The sequence below is a fragment of the Crinia signifera genome, chromosome 5 (genome assembly GCF_055691185.1).
Source record: "Crinia signifera chromosome 5, ASM5569118v1, whole genome shotgun sequence".
In the NCBI taxonomy this organism is placed as follows: Eukaryota; Metazoa; Chordata; class Amphibia; order Anura; family Myobatrachidae; genus Crinia; species Crinia signifera.
In genome coordinates, this window is record NC_139221.1 from 5,799,551 (window position 1) to 5,823,403 (window position 23,853).

The 23,853-nt window shown below is 51.6% G+C and overlaps 2 protein-coding genes across 4 annotated transcripts in view; one reads left to right on the forward strand and one right to left on the reverse strand.

Annotated features, from left to right (window-relative positions):
- The window catches only part of LOC146079886 (tubulin delta chain-like), a 46,255-nt gene extending 34,024 nt beyond the window's left edge, over positions 1-12,231 (reverse strand). The window contains exons 1-2 of one of the 2 annotated variants that reach the window (XM_083186569.1): positions 12,110-12,231; positions 8,143-8,264 (exon numbers count right to left, since the gene is read on the reverse strand). In XM_083186569.1, the coding sequence (XP_083042695.1) occupies positions 8,143-8,237 (95 nt within the window). In that variant the 5' untranslated portion in view covers positions 8,238-8,264; positions 12,110-12,231. The remainder of the gene's footprint in view (positions 1-8,142; positions 8,265-12,109) is intronic. The other variant, XM_083186570.1, reaches the window with a different exon arrangement.
- Positions 12,216-23,853, forward strand: part of SETD2 (SET domain containing 2, histone lysine methyltransferase) — a 97,785-nt gene continuing 86,147 nt past the window's right edge. The window contains exon 1 of one of the 2 annotated variants that reach the window (XM_083186546.1): positions 12,216-13,336. In XM_083186546.1, the coding sequence (XP_083042672.1) occupies positions 13,302-13,336 (35 nt within the window). In that variant the 5' untranslated portion in view covers positions 12,216-13,301. The remainder of the gene's footprint in view (positions 13,337-23,853) is intronic. The other variant, XM_083186545.1, reaches the window with a different exon arrangement.

The window sequence follows — 23,853 nt, forward strand, 5'->3', positions numbered from 1 at the left end:
CTACAGCATGTATATATTACCTCACACCGGTACCCCACACACCTCAGCATGTATATATCACCTCACACCTGTACCCCACACACCTCAGCATGTATATACCACCTCACACCTCATCCTATCACACTACAGCATGTATATATCACCTCACACCGGTACCCCACACACCTCATCCTATCACACTACAGCATGTATATATCACCTCACACCGGTACCCCACACACCTCATCCTATCCCACTACAGCATGTATATATCACCTCACACCGGTACCCCACACACCTCATCCTATCACACTACAGCATGTATATATCACCTCACACCGGTACCCCATACACCTCATCCTATCACACTACAGCATGTATATATCACCTCACACACCTCATCCAATCACACTACAGCATGTATATATCACCTCACACACCTCATCCAATCACACTACAGCATGTATATATCACCTCACACCTGTACCCCATACACCTCGTCCTATCACACTACAGCATGTATATATCATCTCACACCGGTACCCCACACACCTCATCCAATCACACTACAGCATGTATATATCACCTCACACCGGTACCCCACACACCTCATCCTATCCCACTACAGCATGTATATATCACCTCACACCGGTACCCCACACACCTCATCCTATCACACTACAGCATGTATATATCACCTCACACCTGTACCCCACACACCTCATCCTATCACACTACAGCATGTATATATCACCTCACACCGGTACCCCATACACCTCATCCTATTACACTACAGCATGTATATATCACCTCACACCTGTACCCCACACACCTCATCCTATCACACTACAACATGTATATATCACCTCACACCTGTACCCCACACACCACAGCATGTATATATCACCTCACACCTGTACCCCACACACCTCATGCCATCACACTACAGCATGTATATATCACCTCACACCTGTACCCCACACACCTCATCCTATCACACTACAGCATGTATATATCACCTCACACCTGTACCCCACACACCTCATCCTATCACACTACAGCATGTATATATCACCTCACACCGGTACCCCACACATCTCATCCTATCACACTACAGCATGTATATATCACCTCAGCCCTGTACCCCACACACCTCATCCTATCACACTACAGCATGTATATATCACCTCACACCTGTACCCCACACACCTCATCCTATCACACTACAGCATGTATATATCACCTCACACCGGTACCCCACACACCTCATCCTATCACACTACAGCATGTATATATCACCTCACACCTGTACCCCACACACCTCATCCTATCACACTACAGCATGTATATATCACCTCACACCAGTACCCCATACACCTCATCCTATCACACTACAGCATGTATATATCACCTCACACCGGTACCCCATACACCTCATCCTATCACACTACAGCATGTATATATCACCTCACACCTGTACCCCACACACCACAGCATGTATATATCACCTCACACCTGTACCCCACACACCTCATGCCATCACACTACAGCATGTATATATCACCTCACACCTGTACCCCACACACCTCATCCTATCACACTACAGCATGTATATATCACCTCACACCTGTACCCCACACATCTCATCCTATCACACTACAGCATGTATATATCACCTCACACCAGTACCCCATACACCTCGTCCTATCACACTACAGCATGTATATATCACCCCACACACCTCATCCTATCACACTACAGCATGTATATATCACCTCACACCTGTACCCCATACACCTCATCCTATCACACTACAGCATGTATATATCACCTCACACCTGTACCCCACACACCTCATCCTATCACACTACAGCATGTATATATCACCTCAGCCCTGTACCCCACACACCTCATCCTATCACACTACAGCATGTATATATCACCTCACACCGGTACCCCACACACCTCATCCTATCACACTACAGCATGTATATATCACCTCACACCGGTACCCCACACACCTCATCCTATCACACTACAGCATGTATATATCACCTCACACCGGTACCCCATACACCTCATCCTATCACACTATAGCATGTATATATCACCTCACACCTGTACCCCACACACCTCATCCTATCACACTACACCATGTATATATCACCTCACACCGGTACCCCACACACCTCATCCTATCACACTACAGCATGTATATATCACCTCACACCTGTACCCCACACACCACAGCATGTATATATCACCTCACACCTGTACCCCACACACCTCATCCTATCACACTACAACATGTATATATCACCTCACACCTGTACCCCACACACCACAGCATGTATATATCACCTCACACCTGTACCCCACACACCTCATGCCATCACACTACAGCATGTATATATCACCTCACACCTGTACCCCACACACCTCATCCTATCACACTACAGCATGTATATATCACCTCAGCCCTGTACCTCACACACCTCATCCTATCACACTACAGCATGTATATATCACCTCAGCCCTGTACCCCACACACCTCATCCTATCACACTACAGCATGTATATATCACCTCACACCTGTACCCCACACACCTCATCCTATCACACTACAGCATGTATATTTCACCTCACACCGGTACCCCACACACCTCATCCTATCACACTACAGCATGTATATATCACCTCACACCGGTACCCCACACACCTCATCCTATCCCACTACAGCATGTATATATCACCTCACACCGGTACCCCATACACCTCATCCTATCACACCACAGCATGTATATATCACCTCACACCTGTACCCCACACACCTCATCCTATCCCACTACAGCATGTATATATCACCTCACACCTGTACCCCACACACCTCATCCTATCCCACTACAGCATGTATATATCACCTCACACCTGTACCCCACACACCTCATCCTATCCCACTACAGCATGTATATATCACCTCACACCTGTACCCCATACACCTCATCCAATCACACTACAGCATGTATATATCACCTCACACCTGTACCCCACACACCTCATCCTATCACACTACAGCATGTATATATCACCTCACACCTGTACCCCATACACCTCATCCTATCACACTATAGCATGTATATATCACCTCACACCTGTACCCCACACACCTCATCCTATCACACTACAGCATGTATATATCACCTCACACCGGTACCCCACACACCTCATCCTATCACACTATAGCATGTATATATCACCTCACACCTGTACCCCACACACCTCATCCTATCACACTACACCATGTATATATCACCTCACACCGGTACCCCACACACCTCATCCTATCACACTATAGCATGTATATATCACCTCACACCTGTACCCCACACACCTCATCCTATCACACTACAGCATGTATATATCACCTCACACCTGTACCCCACACACCTCATCCTATCACACTACAGCATGTATATATCACCTCACACCTGTACCCCACACACCACAGCATGTATATATCACCTCACACCTGTACCCCACACACCTCATGCCATCACACTACAGCATGTATATATCACCTCACACCTGTACCCCACACACCTCATCCTATCACACTACAGCATGTATATATCACCTCACACCTGTACCCCACACACCTCATCCTATCACACTACAGCATGTATATATCACCTCACACCAGTACCCCACACACCTCATCCTATCACACCACAGCATGTATATATCACCTCACACCTGTACCCCACACACCTCATCCTATCACACTACAGCATGTATATATCACCTCACACCAGTACCCCACACACCTCATCCTATCACACTACAGCATGTATATATCACCTCACACCTGTACCCCACACACCTCATCCTATCCCACTACAGCATGTATATATCACCCCACACACCTCATCCTATCACACTACAGCATGTATATATCACCTCACACCAGTACCCCATACACCTTATCCTATCACACCACAGCATGTATATATCACCTCACACCAGTACCCCATGCACCTCATCCTATCACACTACAGCATGTATATATCACCTCACACGGGTACCCCACACACCTCATCCTATCACACTACAGCATGTATATATCACCTCACACCAGTACCCCATACACCTTATCCTATCACACCACAGCATGTATATATCACCTCACACCAGTACCCCATGCACCTCATCCTATCACACTACAGCATGTATATATCACCTCACACCTGTACCCCACACACCTCATCCTATCACACTACAGCATGTATATATCACCTCACACCTGTACCCCATACACCTCGTCCTATCACACTACAGCATGTATATATCACCTCACACCTGTACCCCACACACCTCATCCTATCACACTACAGCATGTATATATCACCTCACACCTGTACCCCACACACCTCATGCCATCACACTACAGCATGTATATATCACCTCACACCTGTACCCCACACACCTCATCCTATCCCACTACAGCATGTATATATCACCTCACACCGGTACCCCACACACCTCATCCTATCACACTACAGCATGTATATATCACCCCACACACCTCATCCTATCACACTACAGCATGTATATATCACCTCACACCTGTACCCCACACACCTCATCCTATCACACTACAGCATGTATATATCACCTCACACCAGTACCCCATACACCTCGTCCTATCACACTACAGCATGTATATATCACCTCACACCGGTACCCCACACACCTCATCCTATCACACTACAGCATGTATATATCACCTCACACTTGTACCCCACACACCTCATCCTATCACACTACAGCATGTATAGATCACCTCACACCTGTACCCCATACACCTCATCCTATCACACTACAGCATGTATATATCACCTCACACCGGTACCCCACACACCTCATCCTATCACACTACAGCATGTATATATCACCTCACACCTGTACCCCATACACCTCATCCTATCACACTATAGCATGTATATATCACCTCACACACCTCATCCTATCACACTACAGCATGTATATATCACCTCACACCTGTACCCCACACACCTCATCCTATCACACTACAGCATGTATATATCACCTCACACCAGTACCCCATACACCTCGTCCTATCACACTACAGCATGTATATATCACCTCACACCGGTACCCCACACACCTCATCCTATCACACTACAGCATGTATATATCACCTCACACCGGTACCCCATACACCTCATCCTATCACACTACAGCATGTATATATCACCTCAGCCCTGTACCTCACACACCTCATCCTATCACACTACAGCATGTATATATCACCTCACACCGGTACCCCACACACCTCATCCTATCACACTACAGCATGTATATATCACCTCACACCAGTACCCCATACACCTCGTCCTATCACACTATAGCATGTATATATCACCTCACACCTGTACCCCACACACCTCATCCTATCACACTACAGCATGTATATATCACCTCACACCGGTACCCCACACACCTCATCCTATCACACTACAGCATGTATATATCACCTCACACCGGTACCCCACACACCTCATCCTATCACACTACAGCATGTATATATCACCTCACACCTGTACCCCATACACCTCATCCTATCACACTACAGCATGTATATATCACCTCACACCGGTACCCCACACACCTCATCCTATCACACTATAGCATGTATATATCACCTCACACCGGTACCCCACACACCTCATCCTATCACACCACAGCATGTATATATCACCTCACACCTGTACCCCACACACCTCATCCTATCACACTACAGCATGTATATATCACCTCACACCGGTACCCCACACACCTCATCCTATCACACCACAGCATGTATATATCACCTCACACCGGTACCCCACACACCTCATCCTATCACACTACAGCATGTATATATCACCTCACACCGGTACCCCACACACCTCATCCTATCACACTACAGCATGTATATATCACCTCACACCTGTACCCCACACACCTCATCCTATCACACTACAGCATGTATATATCACCTCACACCGGTACCCCACACACCTCATCCTATCACACTACAGAATGTATATATCACCTCACACCAGTACCCCATACACCTCGTCCTATCACACTACAGCATGTATATATCACCTCACACCTGTACCCCATACACCTCATCCTATCACACTACAGCATGTATATATCACCTCACACCTGTACCCCACACACCTCATCCTATCACACTACAGCATGTATATATCACCTCACACCGGTACCCCACACACCTCATCCTATCACACTACAGCATGTATATATCACCTCACACACCTCATCCTATCACACTACAGCATGTATATATCACCTCACACCAGTACCCCATACACCTCGTCCTATCACACTACAGCATGTATATATCACCTCACACCGGTACCCCATACACCTCATCCTATCACACTAAAGCATGTATATATCACCTCACACACCTCATCCTATCACACTACAGCATGTATATATCACCTCACACCAGTACCCCATACACCTCGTCCTATCACACTACAGCATGTATATATCACCTCACACCGGTACCCCATACACCTCGTCCTATCACACTATAGCATGTATATATCACCTCACACCTGTACCCCACACACCTCATCCTATAACACTACAGCATGTATATATCACCTCACACCAGTACCCCATACACCTCATCCTATCACACTACAGCATGTATATATCACCTCACACCTGTACCCCACACACCTCATCCTATCACACTACAGCATGTATATATCACCTCACACCTGTACCCCACACACCTCATCCTATCACACTACAGCATGTATATATCACCTCACACCTGTACCCCACACACCTCATCCTATCACACTACAGCATGTATATATCACCTCACACCGGTACCCCACACACCTCATCCTATCACACTACAGCATGTATATATCACCTCACACCAGTACCCCATACACCTCATCCTATCACACTACAGCATGTATATATCACCTCACACCGGTACCCCATACACCTCGTCCTATCACACTACAGCATGTATATATCACCTCACACCTGTACCCCACACACCTCATCCTATCACACTACAGCATGTATATATCACCTCACACCTGTACCCCACACACCTCATCCTATCACACTACAGCATGTATATATCACCTCACACCGGTACCCCACACACCTCATCCTATCACACTACAGCATGTATATATCACCTCACACCTGTACCCCACACACCTCATCCTATCACACTACAGCATGTATATATCACCTCACACCTGTACCTCACACACCTCATCCTATCACACTACAGCATGTATATATCACCTCACACACCTCATCCTATCACACTACAGCATGTATATATCACCTCACACCAGTACCCCATACACCTCGTCCTATCACACTACAGCATGTATATATCACCTCACACCGGTACCCCATACACCTCGTCCTATCACACTATAGCATGTATATATCACCTCACACCTGTACCCCACACACCTCATCCTATAACACTACAGCATGTATATATCACCTCACACCGGTACCCCACACACCTCATCCTATCACACTACAGCATGTATATATCACCTCACACCGGTACCCCACACACCTCATCCTATCACACTACAGCATGTATATATCACCTCACACCTGTACCCCACACACCTCATCCTATCACACTACAGCATGTATATATCACCTCACACCGGTACCCCACACACCTCATCCTATCACACTACAGCATGTATATATCACCTCACACCTGTACCCCACACACCTCATCCTATCACACTATAGCATGTATATATCACCTCACACACCTCATCCTATCACACTACAGCATGTATATATCACCTCACACCAGTACCCCATACACCTCGTCCTATCACACTACAGCATGTATATATCACCTCACACCGGTACCCCATACACCTCGTCCTATCACACTATAGCATGTATATATCACCTCACATGTATATAGTCTATGCCAGACCTTAGTATGGTGGAGGGCAGTAGCTGAGTAAGAGAAGGTTACTGGCCTAGGAACCAGGGCTGCATGGGTGACACATCACTGCATACGGTATATGCGCCATTATTGGCTCTTACCGGTCACTTTCTGCCACGTTGTTGGTGAGGATCTGCCACCATTCCTGTCCTATCTGGTTCCCGCACTGCCCAACCTGCAGCCAGATCAGGGACATGTTCTCCCAGGACACATAAGGAACCTGCTGCACAGAGACATGGCGAAATCATTGGGTAAGACAGCAGTCTTAGTACATACCCCAATGTTCCATTGCCACAGTGACGTCATGGGGAGAGAGAAGCACACAACTCAATTATGTAGCAAAGCTTAGAGAGGTAAAGTACCGACCAATTAATCAGCTTCTGTCATTTTTCATACACAGCCTGTAACATGACTGAAGCTGATTGATTGGTGCTTTCATAAGGATCCATACTGGAAACAGACATACATAACATTAACCAGTGCTGTCCCTGCTGGATCTGGTGAGTGCTGTCCCTGCCTCTTCCCTGCTGGATCTGGTGAGTGCTGTCCCTGCCTCTTCCCTGCCGGATCTGGTGAGTGCTGTCCCTGCCTCTTCCCTGCTGGATCTGGTGAGTGCTGTCCCTGCCTCTTCCCTGCTGGATCTGGTGAGTGCTGTCCCTGCCTCTTCCCTGCCGGATCTGATGAGTGCTGTCCCTGCCTCTTCTCTGCCGGATCTGGTGAGTGCTGTCCCTGCCTCTTCTCTGCCGGATCTGGTGAGTGCTATCCCTGCTGGATCTGGTGAGTGCTGTCCCTGCCTTCTTTCTGCTGGATCTGGTGAGTGCTGTCCCTGCCTCTTCCGTGCTGGATCTGGTGAGTGCTGTCCCTGCCTCTTCTCTGCCGGATGTGGTGAGTGCTGTCCCTGCCTCTTCTCTGCCGGATCTGGTGAGTGCTGTCCCTGCCTCCTCTCTGCTGGATCTGGTGGTGTGCTGTCCCTGCCTTCTTTCTGCTGGATCTGGTGAGTGCTGTCCCTGCCTCTTCCCTGCCGGATCTTATGAGTGCTGTCCCTGCCTCTTCCTTGCCGGATCTGGTGAGTGCTGTCCCTGCCTCTTCCTTGCCGGATCTGGTGAGTGCTGTCCCTGCCTCTTCCCTGCCGGATCTGGTGAGTCCTGTCCCTGCCTCTTCTCTGCCGGATCTGGTGAGTGCTGTTCCTGCCTCTTGAGGGGTAACATACAGGACACACATGTATATACAGTATATGAGGGGTAACATACAGGACACACATGTATATACAGTATATGAGGGGTAACATACAGGCACACACAAGTATATACAGTATATGAGGGGTAACATACAGGCACACACATGTATATACAGTATATGAGGGGTAACATACAGGACACACATGTATATACTGTATATGAGGGGTAACATACAGGCACACACATGTATATTCAGTATATGAGGGGTAACATACAGGACACACATGTATATTCAGTATATGAGGGGTAACATACAGGACACACATGTACATACGGTATATGAGGGGTAACATACAGGACACACATGTATATACGGTATATGAGGGGTAACATACAGGACACACATGTACATACGGTATATGAGGGGTAACATACAGGACACACATGTACATACGGTATATGAGGGGTAACATACAGGACACACATATAAATTTACGGTATATGAGGGGTAACATACAGGACATACATGTATATACGGTATATGAGGGGTAACATACAGGACACACATGTATATACGGTATATGAGGGGTAACATACAGGACACACATGTACATACGGTATATGAGGGGTAACATACAGGACACACATATATATACGGTATATGAGGGGTAACATACAGGCACACACATGTATATACGGTATATGAGGGGTAACATACAGGCACACACATGTATATACGGTATATGAGGGGTAACATACAGGACACACATGTATATACAGTATATGAGGGGTAACATACAGGCACACACAAGTACATACAGTATATGAGGGGTAACATACAGGACACACATGTATATACGGTATATGAGGGGTAACATACAGGACACACATGTACATACGGTATATGAGGGGTAACATACAGGACACACATGTACATACGGTATATGAGGGGTAACATACAGGACACACATGTACATACGGTATATGAGGGGTAACATACAGGACACACATATATATACGGTATATGAGGGGTAACATACAGGACATACATGTATATACGGTATATGAGGGGTAACATACAGGCACACACATGTATATACGGTATATGAGGGGTAACATACAGGACACACATGTATATACAGTATATGAGGGGTAACATACAGGACACACATGTACATACGGCATATGAGGGGTAACATACAGGACACACATGTACATACGGCATATGAGGGGTAACATACAGGAACACATGTATATACTGTATATGAGGGGTAACATACAGGCACACACATGTATATACAGTATATGAGGGGTAACATACAGGCACACACATGTATATACAGTATATGAGGGGTAACATACAGGCACACACATGTATATACAGTATATGAGGGGTAACATACAGGCACACACACATGTATATACGGTATATGAGGGGTAACATACAGGACATACATGTATATATACGGTATATGAGGGGGTAACATACAGGACACACATGTATATACGGTATATGAGGGGTAACATACAGGACACACATGTATATACAGTATATGAGGGGTAACATACAGGACACACATGTATATACAGTATATGAGGGGTAACATACAGGACACACATGTATATACAGTATATGAGGGGTAACATACAGGACATACATGTATATACAGTATATGAGGGGTAACATACATGACACACATGTGAGAGGCAGGACATACATGCACATACGGTATATGAGGGGTAACATACAGGACACACATGTGAGAGGCAGGACATACATGCACATATGGTATATGAGGGGTAACATACAGGACACACATGTATATACAGTATATGAGGGGTAACATACAGGCACACACATTTGAGAGGCAGGACATACATGCACATACGGTATATGAGGGGTAACATACAGGACACACATGTGAGAGGCAGGACATACATGCACATACGGTATATGAGGGGTAACATACAGGACACACATGTATATACAGTATATGAGGGGTAACATACAGGACACACATGTGAGAGGCAGGACATACATGTTTATACGGTATATGAGGGGTAACATGCAGGACACACATGTGAGAGGCAGGACATACATGCACATACGGTATATGAGGGGTAACATACAGGACACACACATGTATACAGTATATGAAGGGTAACATACAGGACACACATGTATATACAGTATATGAGGGGTAACATACATGACACACATGTGAGAGGCAGGACATACATGCACATACGGTATATGAGGGGTAACATACAGGACACACATGTGAGAGGCAGGACATACATGCACATACGGTATATGAGGGGTAACATACAGGACACACATGTATATACAGTATATGAGGGGTAACATACAGGACACACATGTGAGAGGCAGGACATACATGCACATACGGTATATGAGGGGTAACATACAGGACACACATGTGAGAGGCAGGACATACATGCACATACGGTATATGAGGGGTAACATACAGGACACACATGTATATACAGTATATGAGGGGTAACATACAGGACACACATGTGAGAGGCAGGACATACATGCACATACGGTATATGAGGGGTAACATACAGGACACACATGTGAGAGGCAGGACATACATGCACATACGGTATATGAGGGGTAACATACAGGACACACATGTATATACAGTATATGAGGGGTAACATACAGGACACACATGTGAGAGGCAGGACATACATGTTTATACGGTATATGAGGGGTAACATACAGGACACACATGTATATACAGTATATGAGGGGTAACATACAGGACACACATGTATATACAGTATATGAGGGGTAACATACAGGACACACATGTGAGAGGCAGGACATACATGCACATACGGTATATGAGGGGTAACATACATGTAGCGGGTGTCAGTGCTGCTGCTGCTGCTGCTGCCGGCGGCGGTTACCAGGGTGACGGTGAGTGAGGCGGCAGCGGCTGGGGATGATGATGATGATGATGACGGCGGCCCCTCCCTCAGCTCCTCCCCTCGCCCCTCCTCCCCCCGGGGTCCCCGCAGCAGCAGCAGCAGCAGTTGCCGGGGGAGGAAGTTGACGCGTATGAGCCGCTTCCGCTGTGTACGAGGCGGAGCCAGAAGCCGAGGCCGCCGGAGGAGTCGCAGATCCGTCCCCCTCACATCCCCGACACCCGGGCCCTCATCCCGCGCCGCCGCCCGCCTGCACCGGGGACACCGAGGGAGCCAGACCGAGAGAGGCGCCATGGCCTGAGGCGGCCGGTCCCCCGGCACAGCAGCGCCTCCCTCACCGGGCACAGCAAACATCTCCCTCCGCCTCCCTCACCGGGCACAACAAACGTCTCCCTCCGCCTCCCTCACCGGGCACAACAAACGTCTCCCTCCGACAGCACCGGACACCCGCAGCGGGCCGGTCACCCCGCGGGAGCACACTAGGGCTGTCTCTGCCCCATCGCCTGCACCATTTGGGGGACCCGTCTACCTGGTGCACCCTGTGATCTTGAAGACCCCCTCCCGTGCTGCACCCCACTATCTGGTGTTCCGTCTGCCTGCACCCCACTGACTGGAGGTAACCCTAATATCTGACGGACTATTTTCTCTGGACCCCATTAGCTGCAGCTACAACCCATCTCCCTGCACCCCACTGTCTGGAGGTCCCGCCTGCCTGCACCCCACTGTCTGGAGGTCCCGCCTGCCTGCACCCCACTGTCTGGAGGTCCCGCCTGCCTGCACCCCACTGTCTGGAGGTCCCGCCTGCCTGCACCCCACTGTCTGGAGGTCCCGCCTGCCTGCACCCCACTGTCTGGAGGTCCCGCCTGCCTGCACCCCACTGTCTGGAGGACCTACTTGAAGCTAACCACCCCCAACTCCACCTTCTCGGTGCACCCCACTATCTGTTGGAGCTATCTGCCTGTACCCCATTATCTGGAGGATCTGCCTGGAGCTGTCCTTCCCTCCTCGGTGCACCCCATTATCTGGATAACCTGATTGGAGCTGACGTTCCCCAGCTGCACCCCACTGTCTGGAGGACCCCTCACCCACTCCCCCATGCTGGATGTGTGTCTCTGCTACTGACAATGGGGGATTTCTATGATCCTGAACACCCGACTGAGTAAGTATGTCACACACACAGAGGTCACCCCTCCAGCACCGCACCCTGACATGGAACCTGGGATCTTCTCCCGTATTACCTTGCGGCACCCGCTAGGTAATGTGGAAGTAAGACGCCCCATGTGCTTTCCTTAAAGTCACAGCATGGCTACCTGTATCGGGGGATGGGAGCTCATTACGGTGTAACTCCCCCACGTTCCCGGTGTTGTGTATTATCCTCTTTCTGCAAGGTCTCTCACTATGTGCGGGGTCACCCCACTATGTCCGGGGTCACCCCCTGGTTGTCAGGATCTGTCACTGTAAACGTTCCAGATATTTCTGCAGCTTTTGTAGGTTTACATGAGAAGTCTTTAAAACATAAATGTATTTAAATCCAATGGACATGACATGCTGGGGATTGTAGTGCTTCCAAAGTGTGCCAAAGCGATATCCCAGGGATATGACTGCGTTATAGGATTCCTGATTACACTGCACTTAGCTGCCCTTGGTGCGATGTATCGCCGCCATGCGTCTTCCTCGGCGCCGGTGTGAGCACAGATTATTACATCAGACTGACTGAGGTACTAATCTGTGCTCAAGTATGGCTATCCTTATAACCTGGACTGTTGAGCCGCATACACACTAGATGACTTAGCGATAGAAATACAAGAGATGTATTTTCTGAGCGATATGTTGTGGGAAGTCACTTGGTGTGTATGCTCCATATCGTGCCTGTCCGGGGTCTGGGCGGCGCGGGCAGAGGATGTATTAGTGGCAGCTGCGGTGGAGACTGCGCCAGCTTGAGCCGTGCTGGACAAGGAAGTAAGGGCAGTGTGGTGGAGCCATGGTACTGATTTCGGGGTATATGACCGGTTTGTGTACTTGCTGGGAACCGCCGTGGACAATGCAGGGATTTGCTGTTTGCTAGTACAAATTGTTGTATGTTCAGTATTATTGGCGGAAAAATGAATCCTTCACCCTGGTATGCAGAATAAGTGCATGTACGGATGCGTTATCATACGCCACGCAGCGCCAGGTGCCTCTTGTACATCTGGCTACAACAGGCCACGCAGCGCCAGGTGCCTCTCGTACATCTGGCCACAACAGGCCACGCAGCGCCAGGTGCCTCTCGTACATCTGGCCACAACAGGCCACGCAGCGCCAGGTGCCTCTCGTACATCTGGCCACAACAGGCCACGCAGCGCCAGGTGCCTCTCGTACATCTGGCCACAACAGGCCACGCAGCGCCAGGTGCCTCTCGTACATCTGGCCACAACAGGCCACGCAGCGCCAGGTGCCTCTCGTACATCTGGCCACAACAGGCCACGCAGCGCCAGGTGCCTCTCGTACATCTGGCCACAACAGGCCACGCAGCGCCAGGTGCCTCTCGTACATCTGGCCACAACAGGCCACGCAGCGCCAGGTGCCTCTCGTACATCTGGCCACAACAGGCCACGCAGCGCCAGGTGCCTCTCGTACATCTGGCCACAACAGGCCACGCAGCGCCAGGTGCCTCTCGTACATCTGGCCACAACAGGCCACGCAGCGCCAGGTGCCTCTCGTACATCTGGCCACAACAGGCCACGCAGCGCCAGGTGCCTCTCGTACATCTGGCCACAACAGGCCACGCAGCGCCAGGTGCCTCTCGTACATCTGGCCACAACAGGCCACGCAGCGCCAGGTGCCTCTCGTACATCTGGCCACAACAGGCCACGCAGCGCCAGGTGCCTCTCGTACATCTGGCCACAACAGGCCACGCAGCGCCAGGTGCCTCTCGTACATCTGGCCACAACAGGCCACGCAGCGCCAGGTGCCTCTCGTACATCTGGCCACAACAGGCCACGCAGCGCCAGGTGCCTCTCGTACATCTGGCCACAACAGGCCACGCAGCGCCAGGTGCCTCTCGTACATCTGGCCACAACAGGCCACGCAGCGCCAGGTGCCTCTCGTACATCTGGCCACAACAGGCCACGCAGCGCCAGGTGCCTCTCGTACATCTGGCCACAACAGGCCACGCAGCGCCAGGTGCCTCTCGTACATCTGGCCACAACAGGCCACGCAGCGCCAGGTGCCTCTCGTACATCTGGCCACAACAGGCCACGCAGCGCCAGGTGCCTCTCGTACATCTGGCCACAACAGGCCACGCAGCGCCAGGTGCCTCTCGTACATCTGGCCACAACAGGCCACGCAGCGCCAGGTGCCTCTCGTACATCTGGCCACAACAGGCCACGCAGCGCCAGGTGCCTCTCGTACATCTGGCCACAACAGGCCACGCAGCGCCAGGTGCCTCTCGTACATCTGGCCACAACAGGCCACGCAGCGCCAGGTGCCTCTCGTACATCTGGCCACAACAGGCCACGCAGCGCCAGGTGCCTCTCGTACATCTGGCCACGCAGCGCCAGGTGCCTCTCGTACATCTGGCCACGCAGCGCCAGGTGCCTCTCGTACATCTGGCCGCGCAGCGCCAGGTGCCTCTCGTACATCTGGCCGCGCAGCGCCAGGTGCCTCTCGTACATCTGGCCGCGCAGCGCCAGGTGCCTCTCGTACATCTGGCCGCGCAGCGCCAGGTGCCTCTCGTACATCTGGCCGCGCAGCGCCAGGTGCCTCTCGTACATCTGGCCGCGCAGCGCCAGGTGCCTCTCGTACATCTGGCCGCGCAGCGCCAGGTGCCTCTCGTACATCTGGCCGCGCAGCGCCAGGTGCCTCTCGTACATCTGGCCGCGCAGCGCCAGGTGCCTCTCGTACATCTGGCCGCGCAGCGCCAGGTGCCTCTCGTACATCTGGCCGCGCAGCGCCAGGTGCCTCTCGTACATCTGGCCGCGCAGCGCCAGGTGCCTCTCGTACATCTGGCCGCGCAGCGCCAGGTGCCTCTCGTACATCTGGCCGCGCAGCGCCAGGTGCCTCTCGTACATCTGGCCGCGCAGCGCCAGGTGCCTCTCGTACATCTGGCCGCGCAGCGCCAGGTGCCTCTCGTACATCTGGCCGCGCAGCGCCAGGTGCCTCTCGTACATCTGGCCGCGCAGCGCAAGATGCCTCTCGTACAACTGGCCACGCAGCGCCAGGCGCCACGCGTATAACTGGCCATGGCACGCCACGCAGCCTCTTCTGATCACTTTGATTTGTGACATATATTGTGTGTGACGGAGTCTCTATGCAGAGCACAACAGAGGAAAGTGGTGGCTGCTACATTGTATAGGCTGTCACACGTGTGTCATACATGGTACACCTTAGTCACATCCCTTTGCCACTAAACCCCATATACACTAGACGATATTGTGTACAACATCGCCTAGTGCAGTGATGACCAATACATGGCTCTTAAGCCGCATATGTTTTTGTCTTGATGAGATGTGCCTCCGCCGCCGCTCTGACAAGCCACAAACGTCTCCATTACCCGCATCTGTACCCTGCCGCGCTGACAAGCCACAAAGGTCTCCATTACACGCATCTGTACCCTGCCGTGCTGACAACCGCTGAGGTCTCTGTTACCCACGGCTGTCAGCTCTTGCCTCTGCCTCCCGCTGCGCTGACATGCCGCTGACTTCTTTGGTGAGACAGGAGGGCAGGGTTTGCCTTTCCCGCCTTGGCAATCCCAGCCCCTCTTGCTTGTATGAAATGATAAATGCAGATCCCAGAGAGGACCATGTTAGTAGCCATCTGTATTTCAGCTCCTCAGGGGCGTGTCTATGCTGCTCTCTCCAGTGCGTCACCCGATTGGACCATCTGCTTCCCTAGGCTATAAGTTATTTCGGTACTTGTTACCTAGAACGGCGCGGACTATTTAGATCCTAGGCATCGTAAGGAAAAAAATTGCGTCGGTCGCAGCGCATGCAGCCAAAAAATCGCATGCGATGCGACTGACGCGATTACCGCGATTTCACATAGGGAACAATGTTAAATGGCCCACAGACCCCAAATACCCACTCTGAAGTGTGAAATGGCCCCCCCAATTGTTAACGCCACCCCACGATCAACGTCAACCCGAAGCGTGGCGAGCGGCGGTACGCGTCCTCCGACCTTTTCATACCCCCACTATCCACGTCGGGGTGGAGTTGAGAATAGAAAGTGTGGCGAGCGCAGCGAGCCACCGAGCCCGAAGCATGGCGAGCGGATGCGGATACCTTCACAGGTATCCGCGTCTCCTCGCAGGCTTCACAGGTATCCGCGTCCCCTCGCAGGCTTCACAGGTATCCGCGTCCCCTCGCAGGCTTCACAGGTATCCGCGTCCCCTCGCAGGCTTCACAGGTATCCGCGTCCCCTCGCAGGCTTCACAGGTATCCGCGTCCCCTCGCAGGCTTCACAGGTATCCGCGTCCCCTCGCAGGCTTCACAGGTATCCGCGTCCCCTCGCAGGCTTCACAGGTATCCGCGTCCCCTCGCGGGGCTCGCTGCGCTCGCCACACTTTCTATTCTCAACTCCACGCCGATGTGGATAGTGGGGGTATCTATCTATGCTATACTATACTGCTGGTGTAAAATAAAGATGATAAAAAGCAAACGTGCTTTTTGAAGCGGAGGTGGCACAAGGCGGTTTTATACAGTATAAATGTGGTGCATCAGTAGCTAGGCCACACCCATTTATTTTTGCGTGGTATCGGCTCTGTCTTAACATATAGCGCACTCTGGGGCATTTATTGTACATATAGCTCCAACATATTCCTTAGCTCGGTACGGCATGGGGACATGACACAAATAACCACATGCGCTCACTTCTGCTTTTGTCCATAGCATTCCGCTTTCAATGTTCTCTTAAGACCCGTAGAAAATGGCTGAAGTGCTCAGCACAGAGTCTGTAGCTTTGTGCTTATTACCTGAAGCTATTGTCTCACCATGCACCTGAGACCTGGTAAGCGTCACCTGGGGACAGCCAGGGTCTAAGCGTCACCTGGGGACAGCCAGGGTCTAAGCGTCACCTGGGGACAGCCAGGGTCTAAGCGTCACCTGGGGACAGCCAGGGTCTAGGCGTCACCTGGGGACAGCCAGGGTCTAGGCGTCACCTGGGGACAGCCAGGGTCTAGGCGTCACCTGGGGACAGCCAGGGTCTAGGCGTCACCTGGGGACAGCCAGGGTCTAATGTTACTGTTATACTGCCTTGTCCAGCGCACATGGGCCCTCATTCTGGTTGGGACGCTACGTTGCGTCCTATGCTGAGGGTATGCGCATGTTCAGGTCTTCTCTGCGGGTGCCCTCAGACTTGCACAGTCGCTGAGGTGGGGCGTTCGCTTGTTAACGCCCTGCGTTTCCTGGGTATAACAATGAAAGCGCTGGGGACGTCCCCATGCGAACGAGGGCGTCTTCCTGCCATCCGTGGCGTCACCAGATGTCAGCTGCCCGCCCTGTTCACAGAGCCACTCACCAGAGAGTGACTTAGATTAGAGAGCGCTTCTGAAATCATTTACACATCCATTTGCAGGCCTGTTGGGAACCGGCGTCGTTGGTTGGCTGGCTCACAAAGCAGCGAAAACTGCTGCTTTGCGAGTCAACCAGAATGAGGGCCATAGTCTGGGGTGCACTAATCACTGTTAGTTATAGGGTTCGGGTCCGTTCCTCGTGTATTGTCATTTCCGCTGCTCAGTGGTCTCTGGCGTTTGTAATGATGGGGAGTTGGAAGCCGTTACAGGAGGAAATTCATTCACTTGGTCTCCGGTATTGAAGTGATGCAGCCATTTTGTTAGAGGTCGGTGTGTTTAGTGCTGATCTCTAGTCTCCAGCAAGATGAGAGCTGCAGCTTTGTACTACGCTGCACTGAGACAATAGCAGTCAGTTGGTGTCAGGCCGTGACATATTGGGGTTAAGGATCACATTACCTGTATGTCACTGTTTGGGTGGAATGCAAACTAATAGGGGTTAGTATCCTTGAGTGGCCGCTCTTTCCTAAAAAGTCACCCATGTGTCACACTAGAAATATTCCACTCGGTGCTGGGTATATATGTATATTTAAAAAAAAAAAATGTTTATGCCCCTTCAGTATAAGTCCTGTTTTTAGCAATGTAGGTAAGCAGGGGACCTATGGCGGCGCTAATGGACAAGGAGCGCCTGCGGTTCTGCCTGTCCTGTAGCTCGTTACTCATAATCCCAAATCTGTCTTCTGCCGCCGATCTGTAAGAACAGAGAATACCTCCCTGGTCTTCCCAGAGGAAGAAATAAAGCAACAGTCCGCATTAAACTGATACATTACTGATACAGCAGATTGCACAGCTAGGTAATTGTATCCGAGGGAAGATACACTCACCTAGCTGCGCTTTGTATCCAGGACATAGTGACCGATACTGAGCATGGTGGTCTGCAGTATGGGGGCGGCTCATCTCAGGGTAACGCTTACGTCCGTACCGCCCAATCAGTGATATGTACACAGGGTCGGGGAGGTGGTCACATAGGCGTTGCCACATCCGTTATATGCATGCGGGGTAGTCGGTATTGTAACGATGTAAGGAAGCCTGTGGGGTCGTACAGTAGCCCTGTGGGGTCGTACAGTAGCCCTGTGGGGTCGTACAGTAGCCCTGTGGGGTTGTACAGTAGCCCTGTGGGGTTGTACAGTAGCCCTGTGGGGTCATACAGTCGCCCTGCGCTCTTGGTTCTGTGGCTGATATACCAGATAGCGGAGAAGTTCTCAGCTCACCAGTATAATCCAGTAGGACTCCCAGTCCGTGGCAGTTATACCAGCAGGGCTAAGCTGCCACTGGCTAGTCACCCTATGGCCGTATGCACCAGTGGCAGTTATATCAGCAGGGCTAAGCTGCCACTGGCTAGTCACCCTATGGCCGTATGCACCAGTGGCTAGTCACCCTATGGCCGTATGCACCACTGGCTAGTCACCCTATGGCCGTATGCACCAGTGGCAGTTATATCTGCAGGGCTAAGCTGCCACTGGCTAGTCACCCTATGGCCGTATGCACCAGTGGCTAGTCACCCTATGGCCGTATGCACCACTGGCTAGTCACCCTATGGCCGTATGCACCAGTGGCAGTTATACCAGCAGGGATAAGCTGCCACTGGCTAGTCACCCTATGGCCGTATGCACCAGTGGCAGTTATATCAGCAGGGATAAGCTGCCACTGGCTAGTCACCCTATGGCCGTATGCACCAGTGGCAGTTATATCAGCAGGGCTAAGCTGCCACTGGCTAGTCACCCTATGGCCGTATGCACCAGTGGCAGTTATACCAGCAGGGCTAAGCTGCCACTGGCTAGTCACCCTATGGCCGTATGCACCACTGGCTAGTCACCCTAGGGCCGTATGCACCAGTGGCAGAAGGATCACTCTGGAAATATTCCTGTGCTCCATTTCCTGGCCAAACATTTATTACAATATGGTTCCCCGGGGGAATTATTCTAAGGTTTTTTGCTTTATATATTGTAGTGAACACCGGTAATGCTGAGCAGGGTGGATGTGGAGGTATCCAGGAGCTAATGAGGCACTGTGCAGACCCCCGTGCCTCATTACTGTGCATGCAGATGCCTCCCTAGTGGTGTCCAATGGGTGAGACTCAGACACACTGTGTAATTATCAGGGAGCCGCTTCTGTCCTGGCCTCTCCTGTGGGTCACTGTGTAATGATCAGGGAGCCGCTTCTGTCCTGGCCTCTCCTGTGGGTCACTGTGTAATTATCAGGGAGCCGCTTCTGTCCTGGCCTCTCCTGTGGGTCACTGTGTAATTATCAGGGAGCCGCTTCTGTCCTGGCCTCTCCTGTGGGTCACTGTGTAATTATCAGGGAGCCGCTTCTGTCCTGGCCTCTCCTGTGGTCACTGTGTAATTATCAGGGAGCCGCTTCTGTCCTGGCCTCTCCTGTGGGTCACTGTGTAATGATCAGGGAGCCGCTTCTGTCCTGGCCTCTCCTGTGGGTCACTGTGTAATGATCAGGGAGCCGCTTCTGTCCTGTCCTGTGGGTCACTGTGTAATGATCAGGGAGCCGCTTCTGTCCTGGCCTCTCCTGTGGGCCACTGTGTAATGATCAGGGAGCCGCTTCTGTCCTGGCCTCTCCTGTGGGCCACTGTGTAATGATCAGGGAGCCGCTTCTGTCCTGGCCTCTCCTGTGGGTCACTGTGTAATTATCAGGGAGCCGCTTCTGTCCTGGCCTCTCCTGTGGGTCACTGTGTAATTATCAGGGAGCCGCTTCTGTCCTGGCCTCTCCTGTGGGTCACTGTGTAATTATCAGGGAGCCGCTTCTGTCCTGGCCTCTCCTGTGGGTCACTGTGTAATTATCAGGGAGCCGCTTCTGTCCTGGCCTCTCCTGTGGGTCACTGTGTAATGATCAGGGAGCCGCTTCTGTCCTGGCCTCTCCTGTGGGTCACTGTGTAATGATCAGGGAGCCGCTTTTGTCCTGGCCTCGCCTGTGGGTCACTGTGTAATTATCAGGGAGCCGCTTCTGTCCTGTCCTGTGGGTCACTGTGTAATGATCAGGGAGCCGCTTCTGTCCTGGCCTCTCCTGTGGGTCACTGTGTAATGATCAGGGAGCCGCTTCTGTCCTGGCCTCTCCTGTGGGTCACTGTGTAATTATCAGGGAGCCGCTTCTGTCCTGGCCTCTCCTGTGGGTCACTGTGTAATGATCAGGGAGCCGCTTCTATCCTGGCCTCTCCTGTGGGTCACTGTGTAATCATCAGGGAGCCGCTTCTGTCCTGGCCTCTCCTGTGGGTCACTGTGTAATGATCAGGGAGCCGCTTCTGTCCTGGCCTCTCCTGTGGGTCACTGTGTAATGATCAGGGAGCCCCTTCTGTCCTGGCCTCTCCTGTGGGTCACTGTGTAATTATCAGGGAGCCGCTTCTGTCCTGGCCTCTCCTGTGGGTCACTGTGTAATGATCAGGGAGCCGCTTCTGTCCTGGCCTCTCCTGTGGGTAACTGTGTAAGGATCAGGGAGCCGCTTCTGTCCTGGCCTCTCCTGTGGGTCACTGTGTAATTATCAGGGAGCCGCTTCTGTCCTGGCCTCTCCTGTGGGTCACTGTGTAATTATCAGGGAGCCGCTTCTGTCCTGGCCTCTCCTGTGGGTCACTGTGTAATTATCAGGGAGCCGCTTCTGTCCTGGCCTCTCCTGTGGGTCACTGTGTAATTATCAGGGAGCCGCTTCTGTCCTGGCCTCTCCTGTGGGTCACTGTGTAATGATCAGGGAGCCGCTTCTGTCCTGGCCTCTCCTGTGGGTCACTGTGTAATTATCAGGGAGCCGCTTCTGTCCTGGCCTCTCCTGTGGGTCACTGTGTAATTATCTGGGAGCCGCTTCTGTCCTGGCCTCTCCTGTGGGTCACTGTGTAATTATCAGGGAGCCGCTTCTGTCCTGGCCTCTCCTGTAGGGTCACTGTGTAATCATCAGGGAGCCGCTTCTGTCCTGGCCTCTCCTGTGGGTCACTGTGTAATGATCAGGGAGCCGCTTCTGTCCTGGCCTCTCCTGTGGGGTCACTGTGTAATGATCAGGGAGCCGCTTCTGTCCTGGCCTCTCCTGTGGGTCACTGTGTAATTATCAGGGAGCCGCTTCTGTCCTGGCCTCTCCTGTGGGTCACTGTGTAATTATCAGGGAGCCGCTTCTGTCCTGGCCTCTCCTGTAGGGTCACTGTGTAATTATCAGGGAGCCGCTTCTGTCCTGGCCTCTCCGGTGGGTCACTGTGTAATTATCAGGGAGCCGCTTCTGTCCTGTCCTGTGGTCACTGTGTAATGATCAGGGAGCCGCTTCTGTCCTGGCCTCTCCTGTGGGTCACTGTGTAATTATCAGGGAGCCGCTTCTGTCCTGGCCTCTCCTGTGGGTCACTGTGTAATTATCAGGGAGCCGCTTCTGTCCTGGCCTCTCCTGTGGGTCACTGTGTGTAATTATCAGGGAGCCGCTTCTGTCCTGGCCTCTCCTGTGGGTCACTGTGTAATGATCAGGGAGCCGCTTCTGTCCTGGCCTCTCCTGTGGGTCACTCTGTAATTATCAGGGAGCCGCTTCTGTCCTGGCCTCTCCTGTGGGTCACTGTGTAATTATCAGGGAGCCGCACTGTCCTGGCCTCTCCTGTGGGTCACTGTGTGTAATTATCTGGGAGCTGCTTCTGTCCTGGCCTCTCCTGTGGGTCACTGTGTAATTATCAGGGAGCCGCTTCTGTCCTGGCCTCTCCTGTGGGTCACTGTGTAATTATCAGGGAGCCGCTTCTGTCCTGGCCTCTCCTGTGGGTCACTGTGTAATTATCAGGGAGCCGCTTCTGTCCTGGCCTCTCCTGTAGGGTCACTGTGTAATTATCAGGGAGCCGCTTCTGTCCTGGCCTCTCCTGTGGGTCACTGTGTAATGATCAGGGAGCCGCTTCTGTCCTGGCCTCTCCTGTGGGTCACTGTGTACAGGGAAGGGAGAACTATAAGGGGACACTTCAGGGTCGTTCCTGTGCCCACCTTAGATACATGGGGACACACGGCCTGGCCGTTCTGCTCCTCACCCCGTGGACACTACGTTCCTCCTGCCGTGCACACGTGTGCTGTTAATTAAGGATTTTCTCTATAATGTCGGCCACCCCGCGATATCCTATCACATCATACATGACTGATACTTTCACGTGACCTTCTGACACTGTGCACGTGTCCTGTTGGGAG